This window comes from Cetorhinus maximus, chromosome 8 (genome assembly GCF_964194155.1).
Source record: "Cetorhinus maximus chromosome 8, sCetMax3.hap1.1, whole genome shotgun sequence".
In the NCBI taxonomy this organism is placed as follows: domain Eukaryota; kingdom Metazoa; phylum Chordata; class Chondrichthyes; order Lamniformes; family Cetorhinidae; genus Cetorhinus; species Cetorhinus maximus.
The window spans coordinates 34,953,312-34,976,717 of NC_135886.1; the positions used below are offsets into that span (position 1 = coordinate 34,953,312).

Below are 23,406 nucleotides of genomic sequence, written 5' to 3' on the forward strand. Positions count from 1 at the left end.
TTCTGCGCTGTAACCATTTTATGGGTTCATTGTCCTATTTGGCCTCAGGTATTTTCCTCAGCTATATTTGTTTTAATGGTACTTAGGGCCATTTTAATGAATATTGCTATGGATTTTCTTTTATTCATTTACCAGTTGTGAGCATAGCTGGCAAGTTTTGAATTTATTACCCATCACTAATTACCATTGAGAAAGTGGTGATGAGCTGCCTTCTTGAAATGCTGCCGCCTATGTGTTAAAGGTAGTCCAAAAGGGCTATTGGGTAGGGAGCCCCAGGATTTTGACCCAGAGCCACTGTAGGACCAGTGATATATTTCCAAGCCTGAATGTTGTGTGACTTGGAGGAGTTCTTGGAGGTGATGTTGTTCCCATGCACCTGCTGTCTTTGTCCTTTTAGGCAGACACTAGCGTCAAACTATTTAAAAAGTGATGTATTATGAAACAGGTTTTCGATGGCTGTTGTTATTCTTTGCAACCAGTCTCATAGAGTCTATGGGTGTTCATTTTCCCCTTCCCCACTTGGGTGGTAAACTAGTGGGCTAGATTGACCGGCCATTATAGAACACATCCAACTTTAATCATGATCTTTATCCCCCAAGGTCAGTGGGCCCGGCTTCCATCCCATCCCTGCCTCCTCGGAGCGAAAGTTGGGTCTCACAGGGCCCTTAAAACTGAAGTGTGTCTGCCAAGTCAGAAAACTTCCTGATTTGAGCTACCCACCCTGATAGCGAAAATCCAGCCCTTAGAGTCAGAGTTCCCTAATCTCTTGCTGTAATGTTAGCGAAAGATTAGTAGGAAGCCCGAGGAAATGGCTGTTTCCTCTGGTCAAAGGTATGAGGGGAAATCAGGTGATCTTCTGCGGGAACTACAAATGTTCAAGCCCAATTTCAATAGGTTGTGCACCTAACATTGCTCCCGCCCTTGTAATTCATTCAGCAGTTTATTCCTCCATAGAACTTTAAATATCATTATTCATGATAAATGTAATCTGATTGAAGCTTTCACTAGTTATTAAACAATGAAATAAGATTATTTTCTTGAACTACTCGCTTAAGTAGATCCTTTATTTCTCTCTGACTGGAGTTCTAACAGTGATGTTCCACATTTACAACGTGCCTAAACATTTTTATATAGTAATTTATGTCTTATTTTTACTTTGCAGCTGGCAATTAGAATGCGCCTTCTAAAGGGCGCTATTTTAATACCCATCTCATTCAGACATTCTGCTCCCATGTTATAATGAAGGTGGGGAGTAATTTTTAAAAATTGCTGCACTTTTATTTGAATTGCTAGGATACCTCCGAAACATCCACATAGGCACAAAGACACACCTTGATGAAACCTGTTGAAATTAGCTTGAGGGCTTTGGGGAATTTCAGATGGCATTATTTCAATATTTCAGTGTAGTTTTACAATGACAGGAAGGCCATTTCCAGGTCACAGCTAAACAAGAAGGGGAAAAGAAAACAGATCGGCACATGTTAAGCAGTTCAGTACATGTTAAGCAGTTCACATCTGGGACTGTTGACATTTTCTTCAACTGACAGAGAGGCTCATAGATTAACCTGATTAAGCTCATATTAATATTTCCTTTCCTTTGTTAAATGGAAAGCACTGTTTCATAATGGGATTAGTTTAATATGGAAATCCTTTCCGCAGCGGACAAAAATCTAAGGTCTTGCATTTTAATCTTGGCGCTGCTGTTGATTTATTGAAAAGAGAGGTAGGATGAAAACTGTTTGACTTGGCATAAAGCACTGAAGAAGATTTCACCTTGAGTAGCTGTCTAACATGTATAATTTTCTGTTTTCATTGCATTTGAAGAAAGAAAAACATTGTTTCTGCTCTTATCAAAGCAACCAGACCTCCACGACATATCCACCAAACAGGAGTCACAGGGTAATGATCAGGAGCAGGAGCCCTGGCTGATTATTTCATCACCCACTCCCAAACCAAAGAGTATTGTACTAATTGTGGCACCACCTGTATCTCTAACTGGAGTTCAGCTAATTCAGCACACGCCAGACCTCAAATATATTTTTTCAGAATTAGGCTGTACTTGCCAAAGTAAGCATCTACTGTAAAAAGCATTATGGGCAGAATTGTTCGCTCATCAGGTGGGTGCGTGCCAGAGCCGAATGAGCGTAAAATGGTGCACGATGACATCGGGTGAGCATCCCGACGTCATCATGCACTCGCGCGATATTTCAGTCGGAACCACGCCTGCCATTAATTAAGAGGCCAGTTAAGGCCCTTGACAACCCAGTTGACGGCGATTTAACATCGCCCGTGCAATTTTAATTTTTTTATTTTTTGCAGGCAGCCCACAATTTGCAAAACCTCATCCACGGGTGGGATAAAAAGCGTCAACAGCATTGCCGTTGTGCATAGTGAGAAGTTTTGGAGATAGCTTGCTGCTGGTTGCTTCTTGGTACTTGTCAGCTTAATCTCTGACCAGGTCTTCATTCTTCGCATTTCCAAACGTCATTTGAGGACTCATTGGTGTCTTCAAGGCCCCCTGAAGATTTGGACCATGCGAGCCCTTCCAGGCAGCAGACCCTTACCCTGGTAATGGGGATTGTGGTCTCTGCTGGAGGCACCTCCTCCTCTGATGAAGAGAGGGGCAGAAGGGAGAGGAGGCCAGGTGTCCCCATGCAGCTTCCAGGGGAGAGATCTGCAGGAGGAGAGGCGCAGGCACAAGGGGCACAGGGCCAGGAGGGAGTCCAAGGTGGAAGGCAGAAGACGCCACTATCCTGCAGCCTGGGTTTACAGGCAGCGATGCAGCTACCTCAATATGTCCGAGGTGCAATGGTGAAGGAGGCTCCATCTCTCCAGGGAGACAGTGACCTCTAATTGTCAGTTGATCAGGCCTGAGATCAGCTCCGACTATATGGGTGGACACCCCATGCCAGTGGCTTTGAAGGTCACAGTGGCCCTCAACTTCTATGCCTCCGGCTCTTTCCAGAGGTCATTTGGGGATCTGTGTGGAGTCTCCCAATCAGCTGTCCACAGTTGTGTCAAGCTGGTGACAAAAGCTCTGTTCAGGTGTGCATTGACTTTCATTCATTTCCGTATGGATGAGGCCAGCCAGGCTGAGCGAGCCAGAGGCTTTGCAGTGATTGCTGGGTTCCCCGCATCCAGGGTGCAATAGGCTGCACACATGTGGCCATCAAGGCACCAGAGGGTCAGCTGAGTGCCTTCGTCAACAGGAAGGGCTTCCTCTCCATGAACGTGCAGATAGTGTGTGATCACAGGATACAGATTCTGTAAGTCTGTGCAAGGTACCCAGGCAGCTCCCATGACGCTTACATCCTGAGACACTCCCAAGTGCTGAGGCTCTTCAGTGCTCCAGCCCGACTGGATGGATGGCTGCTCGGTGACAAGAATTATCCCTTGAAAAGATGGCTCATGACGCCTCTTCACCACCTGAGAACAGAGGAGGAGCAGCGGTACAACAGAAGCCATGCCTCCACACAGGCGGTGATAGAGAGAAACATAGGTCTTCTGAAGATGCACTTGCGATGCCTGGACCATTCAGGGGGAGCACAGCGATACCCCCCCAGAGCAGGTCGCACTGATAGTGGTTGCATGCTGTGCTCTCCACAATCTGGCACTGGGAAGGGGGGACCCACTGGAGGAAGAGGTGGTTGGTGCAGCTGCACAGGCCACAGAGGATGAGTCCAGTAGTGAGTCAGTAGGAGGGCACAGTGAGGAGAATGCTGAGCGCCAGACCTCAGTAGCCTCCAGGGATGCAACGACGCCTTTATCCAACACTCCTTCAGCTAGGCTGCCAAATAAGAGCTACCACCTCATGCCAGGGCTGCCGCCACCATCCTGGATCACAGAAATGACCCTTTCCTTTGCCCCCAAGATACACTCAGTGCCTGTGCAATAAAATTTCGAGCCATCCACGTCCAGCATTACATACAGGTGTACCCTGCACCTACAAAACAAATGAAGCAAACTCAGACCAATAACACAAAAGCAAATGTAATTTTAATGTTGGAACTCACAGATTATTGAACAGAACAATATCCAGTGTTGTTGGTCACACCATTAAAAGAAGTAAAACAAAATGGGGGAACAAAAGATCACCCGTGACCAGTCCCTCTTGTGCTTAAGGTGCTTTAAACTTATGTTTATGGGTGCTATGTCTAGATGCTCTTCCCTCATTGGCACTGGCATTGGACACAGCCTGCTCACTCTGCTGTCCTGTTGGCCTTGATGACCTTAGCGGGTGACCTCTGGCCAGTGGAGCCTGTGCAGGCTTCGCCTGGGAGGGAGTGGCCAGTGCCATGGCTGGCATCTCCCCAGTCACCACAGCCTCATCAGATGCCACGGTCACTGGCAGAGGGGTGGAGGAGCTGGGTCGTGATCTGGAGCACCCTGAGATGAGCCCACAGAGACAAGCAGCTTGTGCACCAACGTGAGATCTCTGTGGACCTCCTTGCTCACCATTGATGGATGTGCACCTAGCTGGGATACTGGGTGCCCCATCAATCTCACATACAGACACTGACCATCTGAGGTCAGTGCCTGTGTGAGGGCTTGCAGGTCTGAACGCAACCCCAGGAACCCCTGATTCTGCCCCTGGAACAGCCTCTGCATGAGAGTTGCCACTCTCACCATGGAGGAGGCATTGCTCTCGGCCATGACGGTCAACGTAGTGCTCACGCTCTGCAGCGGCTCCTCCACAACAGAGACCATGGCACACATACTCTCTTGGATCTCCGCCAGATCCTCCTGCACACCCCGCTGGACACCCAGCATCTGCTGCCTTATGGACAACTCCGGAGGCCCAAAATCAGCCTTCAACTGAGTATTGTCCTGGTCTCCAGCAGCCCTTGACTGCTGGCACCCTGGGCACTCTCCACCTCTGCCTACACCTCAAGTGTGTGTGAAATACCCTCACCAATGTGCACCGAGATACCAGCTGCCGAAATAATGCCCACTGAGGTGCTGGTATTTGTGCTGTTGCCTGGTTCAGAGAGCAGGTGTGACACAGGTGCTTCAGGAGCATGGTGGTCCTCCGGTGTCAGGGGTAGCTCCTGGAGCTCCTGCGCTTGGCTGCTTGGTGGCAGATCTAAGGGAGAAGAAGGACATGTCATTAGTTTAAGTCATGACACTGTCACTGTGCATGCCAGGCACCCTGGTGAGACAATGGAGATGTGCATCATGGTGCCATTGTCTTTCAATGGTCAATGAGGAGTCCAGTCTGGAGGTTCCCATCAATGATGAGGCTGCACAAGATTGTTTACAGCACCCGAAACTCTCACCTCTGTGCACTGCACTCTTACCTTCGCCTGACACCCCAGCCTCACCGCGGCCGGTTGATCGAGGTGCATGGCACCTCTTGAGCTCTAAGTCCTCCTGTCGGAGAGAGGATGAGAAGGTGTGGGGCTCCTCCACCAGTCTGCGACCTCTCAATATTGTTATGGGATATCTTCTCCTGAAAGGAGAGAGGAGCACTGATTAGTCCACTCTGTACCTGCAGCGCCATTGCAGCCTGGCCAACACCACCTGAGGAACACCTTGCAGGTCAGATCCGAGTCGTGGCCTTTGAGACGTGAGACACTCAGTCAAAGCAGCCAAGGTTCTCAGCCCCTTGGCCAGCTCTGGCATGATTGACAGTTGGCACTCAGACTCTAACATCCCTGAGCTCCATGGGGGGAAAGGCCAGCCCAAAACAATTCAACACGCTGACCCATGCCAACACTGTACTCACCCTTCCTGATCGCATCAGGTCATTGAAGTACCTCCGGCACTGCACCCAGGTGCACCACACCACGTCATGCCTGCTCACCTGGGTTGCAACCTCCTCCCATGCCCTCTTTGTGAGGTGTGGTGGCCTCCTCCACCCATCTCTGGAGACAAGGGTGTCTCTCCTGGCAGCCACCACCTCCAGGAGGGCACCGAGGTACTCGTCTGAAAAACGGGGCACCGAGTGCCCAGCTGACCTCAGCTCCTGCCTGGTCTCTACAACTTCGTTTGCAGCCATGTTGTTGCAGCAGCTCCGACGTGGGCAGCTTCCCTGGGGCTGCCTGCGCCGCATTTGAACCTGCCGCCGGGTCACCATTGAACCCAGTGGTCAACAGGCCTCCTCCCCCGTCCGCCCTTTCTCAGACGTTTCTAACCGGCGTTCAGGCTGGGTGGGCCTTTATTGGCCCATCACCATGAAATCGCAGTCGGCTTCCAGACCGTTTCCGCTTGTCCCCGCCAAGCCCGCCCAATGAGGGAAAAATTCAGCCCTATATGTGAAGGCAATTTTGCTTTCCCCCACCTCCCCACCCCAATGCTCTTGCCCCTGTGTAAATTAGATGGCATGCTCTACTTGATCTTCACTGACCCTGGCTGTTTTCTAAGTTTGTCTCATTTGAACAGCCTGCATGAATATCTGGTGGAACGAAAACCTTGGTATTGGCACCAGGTGAAAACAGGAGAAATGATGGGCCGGTGTTTGGGGGGGTAGGGGAAAGCGGGTGCGGGGAGTGGTGGTTGTTGGGGTGGTGGGTGGTCGACTGCGAATTGACAGTGTTCTTTGTCACAACATCTCACCACAACTTCAGGGTATTGGGCATGCGCAGAATAGGATGGAAGTCCTGAAGTTGTGGTCTGCAGGGCTCTGACACAGGCTCTACTCGCCCCACCTCAACCATTGATATCAGTGAGTACTTCCCCTTTCCCGCTCCCACAGCGCTGTTAGAAATCTCACAGAAAGATTTCAATAACTGGGTTTTTAAACATCAATGTGATTAACAACATTTGATGAACAAGAGAACTTGCTGTGAAAAAATAAATTTTATATATTTTTTTTAATTCAAAATTTTTTACTTTCTTCCTTCACCCAATGTGTATCTCCCGATCCCTAATAAGGTCAAAAAAAAGATAAAAACTGATTTTATTTTACTGCTTTTTCTTTCCTGGTTGGGTGCGATACTGTGATTTAATTGGTTGGCTGTTTGGACACTCAATGATATCACTGCAGCTCCACAGCAAGAAGCCCCTGTGCAGAACGCTGCCGTAAGTTACTGTGTCATTGAACAGTGATACAGTTAAAGGTCTGACCACAAAGACTGCTAGGTCTCTCAGCAAGGCTCACTTCAAGGTCAGCAGCGAGGACCCTAGCTTGGCCGTTAGCCGCAAATTCCAGGCCTTAAAATGCTGGTCATGTTGTATGCAAGAATCAATTTGTTTTTTATTCATTCTCAGGATGTGGGAGTTGCTGACTAGGTCAACATTTATTGTCCATCCCTGGTTGTCCTCGAAAAGGTGGTGGTGAGCTGCCTCCTTGAACTGCTGCAGTCCATGTGGTGTAGGTACACTCACAGTGATGTGAGGAAGGGAGTTCCAGGATTTTGACCCAGCAACAGTGAAGGAACGGCGATATATTTCCAAGTCAGGATGGTGAGTGGCTTGGAGGCGAACTTGCAGGTATTCCCATTGGTCTGCTGCCCTTGTCCTCCTTGATGGTAGTGGTTGTGGGTTTGGAAAGTGCTGTCTAAGGAGCCTTGGTGAATTCCAGCAGTGCATCTCATAGATGGTGCACACTGCTGCTGCTGTGCATCGGTGGCGGAGGGAGTGAATGTTTGTGGATGTGGTGCCATTCAAGCGGGCTGTTTCGTCGTGGATCATGTCGAGCTTCTTAAGTGTTGTTGGAGCTGCACTCCTCCAAGCAAGTGGGGAGTAGTCCATCTCATTCCTGACTTGTGTCTTGTAGATGGTGGACAGGCTTTGTGGAGTCACGAGGTGAGTTACTCATCACAGGATTTGACCTGCTCTTGTAGCTACAGTATTTATATGGCTAGTCCAGTTCAGTTTCTGGTCAACGGTAACCCCTAGGATGTTGATAGTGAGGTATTCAGCAATACTAATGCCATTGAATGTCAAGGGGCAATGGTTAGATTCTCTCTTGTTGGAGATAACCATTGCCTAGCATTTGTGTGACGTGAATGTTACTTGCCACTTGTCATCCTAAGCCTGGGTATTGTCCAGGTCTTGCTGCATTTGGACATGGACTGCTTCAGTATCCGAGGAGTTGCAAATGGTGCTGAACATTGTGCAATCATCAGTGAACATCCCCCACTTCTGACCATATGATGGAAGGAAGGTCATTGATGAAGCAGCTGAAGATGGTTGGGCCTAGGACACTACCCTGAGGAAATCCTGCAGTGATGTCCTGGAACTGAGACGATTGACCTTTGACAAGTACAACCATCTTCCTTTGTGCTAGGTATGTCTCCAACCAGCAGAGAGTTTTTACACCTTATTCCCATTGACTCCAGTTTTGCTGGTGCTCCTTGATGCCAGACAGTTAAATGTTGCCTTGACTTCAAGGGCAGTCACTCTCGCCTCACCCCTGGAGTCCATGACCTCCACACTTGCATATTATCCAAATGTTAGCCTTTTTAAAAAAATATGTAATTTGTTCTCCTAAAATAGCAGACAGGAAATTATTTAAATGCGTTATGTAACCTCAAGTGTTCTGTCACTAACCTCACCAACTGCAGATTCTAGAATTTTGCATTTATCTCTGTATCTACCCTATTTTTTTCGTAATCTAACTTATATCTATGAATGCATGTGTTTTAATGGCAGGCAATGTACACATTACAGACAATAATGTTTCAAATTTCTTTCGTGCCTAGAAAAAAAATCAACTCAACCTTTCTTACTTATTTGTTCTCCAGTTGTGAGCAAACTGAGAAGGTAGAATTCATTGAATATCCTTGTTACCCTCAGAATTTGTTGGTTGGTCACATTCTCAAAGCAATTTGTATTTACAATTAAGTGACTTGCTTGGCCACTCAAGAGGGCATCAAGATCAACCACATAATTTGGAACAGAAGTCACGTGTCAGGCAGAATTTTTATGAATGGTAGTTTCCTTTCCCTGATGGACATTATTGGTTTTTTTTTTAACCCCACAGCAATTCAGCAACTTTCATGGCCTTTGTTTTTTAAGTGCTAGCGTAGATATTATCAAACTTCTTGAACTCAAATTTCACAACTTGCCATAGCCTGAATTTGGATTTGAACTCAGGGCCTCTGAGCTATTAGTCCAGTACTATTGCTGCTGTTCAATGGTCCTTCTTACCCAGCACAGCTGCTAAAAATATTTTGCTGCTGGTCTTTCAATCACACACTGAAGCATTTGTAACTCATCCATGACCCAATTATAAACATCTGTCTCTCTTTGCTTTCCTCTGGTCCTTCAAATTAAATTAAATAAAATGGGAGAGATCTAACTCCCTCTTCCTGATGGAAATGGAGTGGTAGTGGAGTTTAAATGAAGATGGTAAACTTACCACTTCATCACTATTACCATTATTTCTGGGACCTTCATTTGGGCAGGTGAGCTATCCACCTGAATTTGGAAGAACAGGTGTCTGGCTATCTGTTTCTTTTGATACAGTCCCCAAATGGCCTCATTATGAATGCCTGGCTGAGCTACAAGATTTGCTAATGGAATTCGCTCAGCAGGATCTCTTTATTCAGCCGGAAGGGAAGTATTAGCTTTGATTGATTGCCATATTTATAAGATTATAACAAGTTATTGTTTCATTCATGTGGTTTTTAAATGTCTATAAGTTTGTTTGGACAATATTAAGGGGTGTGAAGTAGGGTAAAGCTTTTGTCATTGATACTATTAATGGTTGTGTGTGATTGACAATTTTAGAAAGCTGTTAAGAGCAGCAGATTTTTTCAAGGGCTATTTTTGAATGGGTGTTCTTTTCATAATCATTTCAAAGAACTGCTACTCTTAATATGTGGCCCATTGATCCTGTACTACTGGATGAGTTGGTGTGGAGGATGCAGGGGTCATGGAAGGGACATGGGGTTACTGTAAGACATAATAACAGGGCATGAGGGAGCATGTTGAATATTAGGGGCCATGGGGCATATGAGAGGGGCATGGGGGATGGGCGGGGTGTATATGAGCGGGCATGGAGGGTAGGTGGGGGGGTGAAGTGGGGTGAGGGCTAGAGGCCCTAACAACCTTTTACAACTGATTTCTTCTCCGCCGATGCTGCCAGACCTGCTGAGTTTTTCCAGGTAATTCTGTTTTTGTTTTGGATTTCCAGCATCCGCAGTAGCTTTTAGCTTTTTGTTTTTAACCTTTTATACAACTGGGCCAAAGTCCCAGAAAACTGTGGAGGGCCTTCTAGCCCTGGGACTTGCAAGCCTCCATAACTGCCTACGAATGCCTCAGGAGGCGCCAGCCTTATTCCATCCTGCCCCCTACCCCCCCCAACCATTATCCCCATTCCAACACAAAACTATGTTGGTTGGAGCCTTTTTAAAGGAGGCAGGTCTGCTGGGTCGTGAAGTTTGCCAAAACAACCTACCCACCTTGTTGGCAAAAAAAAAGGCCTTTGTTTTAAAAAGCAGTCAGGTGAAAGACCAATGTATTCTTAGACACTAGTGAGGTTGGACATATAAATACATAAGAAAATAAAAGTTGAGATTCAGAATGAAACATGACCACAATTACAATATACTGTATATCAATCTTTATTTGTCCATTTATGATTCAGTGAAATGTTCAATAATTGCCTCAATAGAAATTAAAGTGATTTGTACTTGAACATAGATGGGTTAATTTGTTAACCTACTTAATGTACTTCATTGGCTGTTAAGCGCTTTGGTACGTCTTGAGGTTTGGAAAGGCACAAAAGCTTTTTATCTTTGTTAAGAAGCCTAACGAGCATTTAACTTTAATTTTCCAATTAAAGTTGAGTCTTTAATTGTACATATTTTGCTGAAAGAAGGCCATATTTAAAAATTTGACTGCGATTTTTAAATTAGTGTGGGGTCCAGGTTGGAAGTGAACTGGCACGCAATTTCGCACCGCTGGCTTTTGTGCTGTTTTGCTGCCACAACCCTGACCCCGAGCCATTTTCACTGAGGTTGGCTCAAGGTCATATCAGCTGCCCGCCGCTTCCTGTTCCCATTTCCGCGCCAACTAGGCTTTTGAGTTGGCAATGCCAGTGTTCTCAATGGGTTCAGGTGGGAAGTGAGGAGGGGTGGATCATTCGAGTGAGCCTCTGCCAACCCATAACAGGTGCTGGGTCACAGTTGTGGGCACTGGCTGTGCCCTGAAGGGGTTGCCCCTCCAGGATCATGGCATTTAAAAAAATATATAAAATTAACTTACCTGATCTTCTCCCTCTCTCTCCATTTTCAGATTGGCAGCTCCCACATCAGCCAATGGGGCTGCCAATCTCTGAGAGCTGAAGCACCTCCCATTGGTCCTCCAGTGTCAGGAGCCTCCATTTCCAGTTCCTGACTCCTGATTGAAAATCCAGCCCATTGTCTGTGCAGTTCTTGTTTGAAAAATGTAATTGGAGTAAAATACTTTGAATAGCTACTTGCCATTTTTCAATTTGAGCGACAACAGGCGTGTTGCAAAAGGTGCCCATAAGGTTCCCCACATTCACACTCAGAAAATGTCCATTCCTGTTTCAGTTAGTGATCCCTATCTTAGATATTTTGTTTTAATGGGCCAACTAATCGGCCATTAAGTTTCAGTTTGCCATCTTTGCAAATAAGAACATTAGTGTAACTCATGGCATTCCAAAATAAACATTTCTTTATTTATGACAAATCATTACTTAATCTCCAAGATGTGAACTGGTCAGCAACAGCAACAGTGAACTAGCCAACAAAACTCCAAATTCAATGTCAACCAGTCTGACACTTCTTTTTACACCAAGCAATGAGATTAGAGCCTGAAAATTACTAAGGAGATATTAGTAGACAACTGCTTAATGTAGTTGCTGAGATCCATTTGACCATCATAATCAGTGCAGAAATTAACCAATTTATATTAAATACAATGATGTCTCTTAAAATAAGTGTGCAGGGATATGCTGCACAAAGCTTGTCTACTAATATTAGCAACAGTCATTTGTAGGTTTTAACATTTTGCAGGAAGGGATTTTTATCTCCAGAACACAATGACTGAAGTTTATGCTATTTTTACTATTTCTCATGAGGTGCAAAGAAAAATGTGTATGAGCGTCTAGGAGTAGGTAAAGTAGTGATTTGTTTGCACTTTTGAGCCATTGATATGTAAGACCTTCAAACTTTGGGATATATTTCTGTAAAGGAAAATAACTATTGAGTTCTTAATCAGAGTAAAATAAATATAAACCTCCACAATTAGGAAAATATAATAATTTATAGACAAATTAATTTCAAGAATTTGGTTAGCAAAATTCATGCCTGTCATAATCTTTTGCTGTAATTACCTTTGATCTATTTTATTCCATTATAAGATAGACTTTAAGTACATTCCAACAAGGTACTAAGTAATGCCAACCTTACGCTGTGTAAAATGCAAGCTTTCATTATCATGGGCATCAGTAGTTTATTGCTTTTTTTATTGGGCAACCAAATTTGGTAGTAAGGCTGTTTCAAATGAATATTTCATGAAGTAATATAACTTTGAAATTAAGGGATTACCACTAACATGCCAACATTGACTCAGTGACACCACCCTTAACTTACCTGAATGTTGTGGGTTTGAGTCCCACCCCAATGAATTGAGCATTTATTGATTGACACTTTAGCCCAGTACTGAGGGAGTGCTGCAGTGCTAGTGGTGCCACTTTTCAAATGTGGTGTTAAATCCCAGTTGTCTATAAAAGATATCGCATTTGAAAAATAACTTGGTGTTCTGTTCAATATTTATCCCCTAACCTACACTGCCAAACAAAGATTGTCTGGTCATTAGTTTCATCGCTGCTTGTGGGATCTTCCTGTGTGCAAATTGCCTGCTGCGTTTCTCCACATCACAGTGATGACATTTCAAAACTACTTCAAAATGACTGTGAAGCACTTTGTGATGTACTGGGGTTATGAGAAGTGCTACATAAATTCAAGTTCCTTTGTTCTAATCTGATAAAGTCAAGTTGTTACATGGACGACTAACAAATGCATTTAGGAAGATTTAGGGTTATATGAAAGCATGAAAGAAATATTAATTGCATCTCATCCTTTTATTAAATGTTCAACCCCATTAGTACAGCTGATTGTTTTAGATGTTGTTTGATTACTCACAGTTCTTCCAAGAAGTGGAGATCTCCAAAAGCATTCGGCTGTAGCTCATTAATATTGTTCATGCTCAAGTCACTGCAGAGAGAGAGATAAGATACAGAAAATTGATTAAAATGTAATTGACCCTGTAAAATAAATTCAATGCTCATAGATAATTGCAATTTCATTGTCATTCCTAGATTTAGAAATCAACAGCATAATACTGAGGTATTTTGGAATAATATAAACATGAAACACCTTGATGAGAAAGTAACAATATATAACTCGTCACTGTATACTGGCAAAAACTGGCATTAGATTGGTCAATAGTCCTGATTCTGTTATTAAATGCCAAATGTGTACAGTAATTCTAACAAATGTAATAATTGCTTTGGTGGTTTGTTTGAAACGAAACATTTTTCCTTGACTCTGTTCTGATGTTGCAATGTACTTTCATTCAGTTTCCTCCATCTCAGCATCTCTTTATAGCCACATGCTTGCAGCCATGAATGGGCCAGGGGAAGTGCTTTCTTCTCAATGCTGCACTTTACCAACCCTTAGGTGCCTGACAATGGGCCTGTGAAAACCTCTGTGCCAGTTGTTTGTCCTGCAGTAAGGTCCTCCCTGAAGACAATAAGGCTGAAAGCCAGAACTCAGAGGAATAGGGATTAAGGACAGAAATCTTAAAAAAAAATTAAGACAATCTTTAGGTTGCCCCAAACACATTTGCTTGAAATGTTTTGTTTCAAATGTAATATTTCTGGGTTTTTTTTTAATTACCCAATTCACTGAAGCGATTAATGTTGAAGCAATGAATCCCTAATTATTCAGGAAGCTGTCATGCTTGAAATAATAAGCTGGCACTTATGAGAGCTTAGGCGATGAGGCAATGGTCCTGCAGCTTATTGGGCAGGATTTTTAGATCGGAGTGCGGACTCGATCGGAGGGCCCAGGAGCGGCCAAAGGACAGACTGCCACCCACGATCGGCCCCCGACTGCGATTTCATGCTGACTGGCCAATTAAATGCTCAGCACTGCTGGGGTGGGGAGTGGGAGGAGGGCGGGCGCTGACGTAAGCACGGGCGTGGCGAGTGCTGAATGAAAGCTCCCTGAAGGCAGAGAGCTGCCTCAGGGAGCTAAAGACTTCAAAACAATTAAATAAAGATTTTAAAATCCGAAAAAAAAAAATGTCCACACATCAGAATCAGTCACCTGAACATATACATGATGAAAATTCTGCCCATACATTTTTATTTTTTTTCAATTTAATAACGGAAACCTCATCGCACCCCTTGGTTGAGGTTTCATCAAAAATGCAAAGCCTGCCTGCCAGATTCGCCCATCTGCCAACTGGAAGGTCCGACGGATGATGAAAAATTGGGGACGATAGGGGCATAAACAACTTTAATTGTCTTCTTAATTGTCGGCGGGTGCGCTTCTGACACTCAGGCGAGCCCGCTGACCGAAATATTGCGCAAGCGTGCGATGACGTTGGGACACCTGCCTGACGCCATCATGCACGATCAGGCGTGTGCCTGCATGCCAACCTAATAATTCTGTGCATTAAAACATGGCATACATATATAATGTATGCCCATTCAAGACCACAGCATAGAAATAAACTTTTACTTATCTACTCAGCCACAGTAACTTATTAACCACTTGATCTTAGCTGGAGGAAAGATTTTTTTTCCCCAATTTAAGCAATTTTTTATTGCAATATAATTAAAATGAGAAAAGAAAAACAATTTGAAGGAAATACAAAACAAATGTTAAAACAAGAACAAACAAAAAGGAAAAAAAAATCTTAATGGCTTATTTTGGACCATGCCAATAAACCAAGCAGCACTAAGATGGCACATTGGTCAAAGAAGCCTTTTAAAAAAACCCAGGTGCAGGCTTTCTGTTGCCTCTTAGCACCCAGGATTTGTTGAGTGAGTTTCTCATTTGTCACTGTGATAGACAAATTTCCTATGACAGTCCTACAATAAACTTAGGACTTTATTTAGTATCACTTTTTAATACCTCTGGCACATGACCAGCATGTCTATGAAGACAGCTGATAGAATGCGATGGGGAGCACACTTCTAGTTCTGAATGCTCATGCTCATTCCCACAGTATTTTGGACATTTAGGTGCCTATTTTACACCCGAGAAATGGGCATGATCTAGTTTCCAGATCACCATATTTACTCTGCCAAGCACGGTGATTTCCTACTCATTCATAAAGATGTGTGTTCTAAAAAGAGGTCTGTAACCTGCTTTCAGTTTTAGGAAGTAACCCTGCACAATTCAAACAGAATCACAGCACAGATGTCAAGGTGACAGATTGTAGGAAGTTGTCTTTCTCCTCAATATGTCCAAGGATTTCACAGTAATCTACTGCGCATTTAATCTAATCCCTACTCTCTCCCCCAAAACATGTCAGCTTTTGTTATTGGCATCTATAAAACAGGTGTTAGTTTAAGGAAAATGTTCCAAAGACTAATTCCTGAAGGAGTTGCATCATTACTTTTAATGTGTTTTAAAATTTCGAAACAACTTGTGATAATTATAGTTGTTCGATGGGAGCCAGAATGCCGTATTATCAGGGGATGGGCTAATCTTAAACTAAGGCTATAATAGGTTTGTCACCCTTTTGCAGAAAGTTCAATTTATGCCAATTCATTAATTACTATCGGCAATGTATGAATGACATTGACTTTTGGCAGAGCTGAATGACCCCAGAAGTGGGTGGCCTGGAAAATCCCAGCCTATGTCTTATTTTCTGCCTTAACTTTGTTTAATTACTTTAGACCTTAACCACCACTCCCATTTCACGCTGATAGCACCAGAGCCACAGGAGTGGAGGGTGCAGGCTGCTACTTGGGGTAGTTCACACCCTTGGTATCCAGCTGCTTTTTCTTTGCCACATTCCGAGGCCATGATAGCCCTCTCTTCACCAGATTGTCCATGGGCGGAATCATCCCAGATTTGCACTAAGTGTAGTAGCGGGCGGGAAAAGGGACGGGTCACCTGATGGCCACAATGGTGGATTTTCACAAAGTATCATCTCATTCCCAGTGTCTCCCGCCTCATTAATAATTCATTCCCAGGGAACACGTCGGGTCAGCCTTTGATTCACCCACCCCACTGTCACCTCAGGCCTTCAGTAAACTGGCCGCCATATTAAAAGGCTGTCCCTGCACAGGTCTGGCACTCTTCAAGGGAAAAGAAGCTGCTGGGAACTGATGGCTGCCAAAGGGAGGAAACATGCTGCCCCCAGGTTTAGTGACACCTCCCTCGAGCACCTATTGTTACTGTGGAGGCCCGCAGTGATGTCCTCTACCCCCGCTCTGGGCAAAGACCAGCAAGCAAGATCACCAATCCAGCCATGGGAGGCGGTGGCAGCGGTGGTCACCCCGCAAAACAGGACAGCCATCCAGTGCAAGAAGAGGATGAATGGTCTCATCCATTCCACCAGGGTAAGTCACTCTTCTCATCACTCTCAACTTACAGTCACAAGCTCATCACACATCCACAGGAACCTCGCACCTCAAGGAAGAACACCACTAACTCTCACACAGACGTGCACATCTCCATCAGGCTCATATCCTCTGGAGCTCGCATCCTCATCCCGTCCATAGCTCTGCTCACCACACAAACATTCCACGCAGTGCCATGTGTCCTGCTCACACTCTCTCCATCTGCTTTCATACAGGAGAAGCTGGCTGACAAGAACAGGGAGAGGTCCCAGACTGGTGGTGGAGTGGCCCACATTATGCTTCTCGCTCACTTTGTGGAGCATGCCATCGCACTGACTGCTGAGGACGTGGACCGTGTCTGTGGCGACAGTGAGGTCGGCGGTGAACACCCTTGTGAGGATCCTGCACCATATCATCCCTCTCTCAATGCAACTGTGAGTGCTCTCTCTCCCGCTTTTGACTCTGCTGCCATGTACTAATCATCTCAACTTTGGTTCACAGGGAGCTCTGACAAGCGACCAATACCCTCAGCCAGCCAGTCCCTCAGCTTCATCCACATCCTCACCTCCATCCAAGAGGATACCTCCTCCATTGAAGAGCTGGAAATAAGCAGCCCAGAAGACCCGTCACAGTACTCACCCACACCCTGCACCAGCACAGAGACCTCAGTGGGACCTAGATCTGCAGCAGGCTCGAGTTCACAACCTGGTGGTTACCGCACAGACACATGTCCGCAGCAGGAGGAGGCAGGTTCAGCTGAACTCTCCTGCACCTGGAGGATGCTGGGGAAGAGGAATCTGTGAGGTCTGAGTCAGATGACGAGCCTCTGGATTCGGCCTTCCAACTCATCGTGGAGATTCAGTAGAAGGCAAGGAAATATCACGCAGAGCTGGTGGAAGCCCTCAACAGAGTGGCATGTGAGTTGGAGGAGTGTGTCTGCCTGTTCTCTGATGAAGTGGTGCCCACATGTGCCCATTTGGAGGTCTCCACGGGGAGGATGGTTGATCCCATGAAGATCCTGGTTCAGCAGAATGCAGAGATGCGCGCAGACCTGCACTCCATCGCGGTAGCCATGGGTGAGTTCCTGCAGTAGCAATGCGAGAGGGAAACGGGGCACCTCAACATCCCTCCAGGTGTTCCTTCCCCTCAAAAGTCAGGCTGGAGACGCCGGGAACCCGAAGGGAGGTGGAACGGCAGCTGGACACCCCTGGGTCATCCATTCAGGAATCTCAGAGGCTGTCCTCTACTCCAAGTCTTCTTTGCCTGTGACCCCCTTAACCTCATCCTCTGTCACTGCAGAGGGAGCAGCTGGCCCACAGGAGGACAGCCAAAGAAAATCGGGGCCCTCAATTCCTTGGCTCTCCAGATGACACATGCCAAAGTCATCAGAGGCAACAGGGCCAACCATTGCACAGGCTGTATCCACCCCTGCTGCAGATGTCAGGGCAGCACCTAGAAGAAGTGGCGGGCCTAGAAAAGTTAAGAATGTCTGATCACAGGTGGTTGCACGGGTGAACACATTTTGCCATTTTATAATCTGAAGATATATTCACTTTCACTGAATTGTGTGTAATGGTGTCTTTTAGCTTCACTTACAGGCTTCGAGTCCTCCCCCTGCATCCCCCCGCCACCCCCCAACTAGCAGTTCAGCTGCACATAGCCGGACCACTAGAGGGAGAAGTGTGTGTGGGGCAGGGCCTTTCGGAGCCTCATGCAAGCACTTGCCATGCGCGCAGAGCCTCCCCCCATCACACTCATCTTACTGTCCTGAGCATTTTCAATGCTGCCTGCTGGGGTTCTCCTTCAGTTGTCCATCTGAGCTGACGTGCATCTCCGCCCACCCACTGCTTGCACTCCCATGCAGCGCCTGTGCCTGTCCAACACGAGGCTCTGCTCACTTTCAATTTCAGAAGCATGGTCATTGTCACACATGTTTTCAGCTCCCCTTTCCCCTCCCTCCATCACCCATGTCCCTTTCCCCATCACGGTTGGCCCCCCTGGCATCACCTTCCACCTCCCACTGTCACCAACCCGAACCATTTTCTTTTGGGGATGTCCAGGTGAGTGTGCACATTACCTTCTTCCTGACAATCCCATCCCATCCACATTGACCTCCCCAACCTCCTCCTTCCCAACCCCAGGGTCCGTGTCTGTCAGAGTCCCCACCAAACACCCTCGCCGTTCCTCGCACTGCAACTGTTGCACCCTCGCCCTTGCACCCTACCAATTCACTCCACCCTCGCTCATACTTACCATTCCCTCCTACCACGCCCACCCTCAGTTCGCTCCCCAGGAAGCAGTCATCGAATCCACACACCCCTCCCTCGCATGTTCATTTGGACATCCCCCCCCCCCCCCCCCACCCTTTACTCCCTCTCCCCTCCGGACTCCCTCCCCCCTATGGGCACCTTCCCTTACACCCTCCTCCCTCATACTCCCTCTCCCCTCCCAACCTCAACCCTCTGTCACCTTCATTCTCCCCACCCCTCCCAACTTCAATACCACCTCCCATCCCAGTGTACCTTCTTCTCCCAGTCAAACCTAGACCTTCTCCTTTCTCTTTCCCACCACCCCCACCCCCTCACCCACCCGGTATACCTTCCTCTCCTACTCACAGCTGGACCTTCCTCTCTCCCCCGCCCCGATAATCATCCATAGCAGCCCATGGCCAAGACACTGATGTCCCAAAGCAGACCCCAGACATCAATGGAGACCTCCCACCTTCTAGGAGCTGCTTTGTGGCAGAGCCATATCCATGAAAATGCACCCAGCATGCAATGTATTTGTTCCTCCAGCGTCCGGTAGCTGTATCTTCTGTTCCTCGGATGTCTGTGATGTGAGCAGGGACCCAATGGTAAGGCCCGACTTCTGCACATCACACCTGTCAAGATATGTTCTGGGCTGGCATGTTTTACCGACGACATGGGTGGTAAATTTGACGTGGGAGGGATGATTCTGGCGAGCAGGGCTTATAATGAGATGCAGATGTACTAAAATGACATTCCCAATGTGTGTCGGTGGGAAACACGGCCCGCTATTGACGGGTGGAGTGGACAACCACAAACTGGTTTCACAACGGCGTGAAACTGATTTTTGGCCTTCTCGCCATATTGTCCTTCCATGCCCGCCATGACGCCTGACGCCAACAGGGATGGAAAATTCTGGCCCATGTTTCCCTTCTCCTCTGCTGTTCTTCTAGAACAACTTGCACCTTTTGTGCCATCTTTTGTTTCTATCTTTATTTCATCACCATTTCATTTTGCATTGCACCATTATTTTTTGTCATTTCATTGCTCCTGCCCTCCACCCGATCAAGGGTATTTTGTTCTTTTCCTGCTTCCTTTACTTGGCTCTGAACTTATTTAAAAACTTGCAAATCTGATGAAATGTCATTGAACCTGAAACATTAACTTTGTTACCTCCTCTACAGATGCAGCTTGACCCGTTCAGTGTTTCCAACATTTGCCATTTATATTTCAGATTTCTAGCAGCACTGTATTTTTAAAATCATAATTTGATTAATAACTAGCTTAAATTATTCATAAAGAATGTGGTCTGAATGCAAATTGATGAAAATCAATTTTGCCTCATAAATTCTTTTGCATACCTCCATATTTTGCTGTTATATCCCAGTTGCTCCTATAATATTTTTTCACTGACCTCACTTATGAAACAATTCCTTGTATTTGTGTATAAAAAAATAAGCCATTAAAATATTGAAAGTTGTGTTTAATATTCTCTCAAAGTAAGAATATTTAAGAAAATATTTGTTCGAGAATAACATTTCTTTAATGTGAACTTTAAAGTCAGTATCTCAGTGTATGCATTTACGGCAAATGGGCTTTGTAAATAATCAAAAACTAAGGCCCTCCAATGGGACACAGAATAATTATTTTTAATTACCGCATTTCCCTCAATTTAGGTGAAACAGCCACAGAAGTATCTTTTGACTGTTTCCCATAACCATCTCAAAGTAAAAATGCCCCTGATAGGCATGATAATTAGAATTACAACACACAGAAACGTGACCTTTTTGGATTTCACAGACCTTCAAACACAAAAGAATGTTAATATCATTGGAAAAAAAGACCACCCGGCCCCAACTTTGTGCCCTGCCATCATTATTTGAGAAATCATTTCAGTAAATATTCTTATTTGATTGACTACATTTATCCACAGATCACTAGATGTAGAGTTTGACATGGTAAACCTGAGTATTGCAATTGTTTTAGGAATTACTTAAAGAGCTCATGGTGAATTCCAAAATGTAGGAAATCTAACTATACTTTAATCTTTTATCTTTTCAAGTAGATAGTTGCCTGATGGAAAATTAATTTAGATGTTGATATGTATTTAAACCTACAGTCAGTCATTTAAAATGTGCAGATTCATTACTGTTGTCACTGTAACAAGACGGAAGATTTTAAAATATCTTTGTTGCAAGTAGAATCTAATATAGGGACTAAGCCTCGGATGTAAATTGTATAGATTTCTATGTATACCTGCTTTGACTAAACTTTTTTATTCTGCTAAATTTAGTGAAAAGGTAGACATCAATAGCTTGCATTAACATAGCAACATTTTACATAGAGGAGCATCCCGAGGGTCCTCATATAGGAATGAAGGAATACAGGATGAGCATTGGTGGCATTGAAAGTTTGCTTGTCAAGATAGTTCTCGAGAAAGCTTTAAATGATGGAGAGAGATGAAGAAGTGAAAGAAGAAAGGACTTGCATCATTACAGCGCCTTTCATGATCTTAGGATACTCCAAAGCATCCCAAAATGTTTCAGGTTGATAAGCTTTCATCAGGTCAGGTCCAACAAGAGGTCATTGACCAGAAACATTAGCTCGACATTTCTCATTCCACATATGCTGCCTGACCAACTGAGCATTTCTAGAATTTTTTATTTTTATTTGCTGAAAATTCTACTTGATTATTTTCAGACGCTGTGAGAGATCCCTTATTATGGTTCAGCGAACATACCAAACAATCGTAACTTACCTTCCAAATGATTGCCAGGGCATTGCTGAGCCTGTGAACAGCATTGGCTTCTGTTCCATCAAGCAGGATTCCCATTACTACTGTACACCTTCCTTACCCCTCACTTCCTTGCTCTCCCCAATTTTTCATAGGCCTCAGCCCTTGCCAGCTGCTCCCTCCTCACCCAGGCTGATGGTTCACTTCTGCTATACCCACGACTCACCCCCAAGTCCTGGCACAGCTTCCCACCCCCATTTAAATTAGACCTCTATGACCATCTGTGACCAACCCTATGGGAAAGCTATTGTTTGTAACAACATTCAATCTTTTATTGTATCAAAGTTAAATGGTATTTTCATGCAGAAACAGTGCAGGTTTTTTGGTGACTTAATCATAAACTCATCATAGAGAAAGTTCAGTGAGTATTCAGAAATGATAGGAGTCATTGCAGCTTAAATACAATTCAACAGTTACATTTTAGAGCCATATCAGTTTGGCAAGATAGCAAAATATCTAATGTCACTGCAATGGTGAATGATTCACAGCAGGTTTACTTCATAATGCTAAAGTGTGCTTTAAGAATCTATTACATTCCTTAAAGGGAAATTTAATGGATCTTTCTGGTAATCTGTACTGTAAACTTAGAAAATACATTTCCAATTATGAAGTCTCAAGCCCCATCATATTGCACTTGGTGCATTTCAGAACTTAATTGACATGGAGAGAAGCTTTCCTGCCTGCAGATGGCTGGGAGAGGTGAAGCTGGTGTTTGGGGAGTGTTAGGGAGGACGGGAGGGGTGGGGTGCAGAGACCCATGTTGGGACTGCTCTCCATTATGTTCCCGCTGCCAGGAAAGTTTCTTTGGGGCAGGAAGGAATGCAGATCATCTGCCCATTGCAAGGCAGCAGGAAACCAATTAAGGGCTATTTATGGAACCTGCCTGTATTTTTGTCAGCGGCAGAACAGCTGGCAGCAGATTGGACTGGCAGCACCAGAGCCTCCCCAGCAATTCTTATTTGGATGACAAACTTGGAGGCAGAAAATTAGGAGCCCTCTCTAGGAAAATACTTCCCCTGTCTGGCTCCCACCAAGTGTGGCTTGGGACCCCCATTTGGACTGAACATTGTAATCACATGCAGCATAGAACAGTTAACGGCCCAGCGTTGTTCAAATTCAAATTGGGCAGGTCCATGGCAATGCCTACACCAATCTGAGTCCACTTGCCAACCAATCAGCGCTCTCTTCTCGTGCAGTATGAATTGTTGTTCCCCTGTTACAGTTGATAATTTCTTGCGACCTATCATGGTGAGCGCAAGATGAAAAGCTTTGATAGCATGTCACTTTTTCAACAATACTCAAGTTCTGTGCTACTAAACAACTACTGGTAAAACTGTGCAGGCTACATCTCATCCGGAGGGGGGATTTGTCCCTCGATCTGCAGTAACCTGTGGATGATCGAGGTCATGGACATGGGTCGGGGGTGTGAAATAGTCTCATATATTCGCCCGATAGCAGGCAGTGTCTCAGTTCCAGCAATACTCCTGCACACTCGGACGCCCTTCAGGCTTTGCTCCACAAACCTATACCTAAATTTTGATAATCGGATAAGTACTGATGAGGACTAGCTGATCAAGTTACCTGATCTTAACCATACTTTTTGGATAATCTGAATTGGCTCTGACCAACAACTCACAACACTCACACACAGAAAGTGAAGGTATTTTTGAATTGAGAAAATAAGAAATCAGCAGTCATCATAGTGAGATTTTTTACCTGCAGGAACGAGTAGGATTGGAAGCAGCTGTGGGTTAAAAATGCTGAAATTTCCAGTGCACATGAAGCCAGTTCCACTCTGTCAACTTCCACTCTTAACTATAGCACCTTAGGCTGCTGGCAAGTAATCCCCTTGGAGAGGCCTGTTC

The 23,406-nt window shown here is 45.2% G+C and overlaps 1 protein-coding gene across 1 annotated transcript in view; it reads right to left on the bottom strand.

The window, feature by feature from the left end:
* The window catches only part of lgr6 (leucine-rich repeat containing G protein-coupled receptor 6), a 272,548-nt gene that overhangs the window by 164,249 nt on the left and 84,893 nt on the right, over positions 1 to 23,406 (bottom strand). The window contains exon 2 of the mRNA XM_078546677.1: positions 13,062 to 13,133. Within this exon, the coding sequence (XP_078402803.1) occupies positions 13,062 to 13,133 (72 nt within the window). The remainder of the gene's footprint in view (positions 1 to 13,061; positions 13,134 to 23,406) is intronic.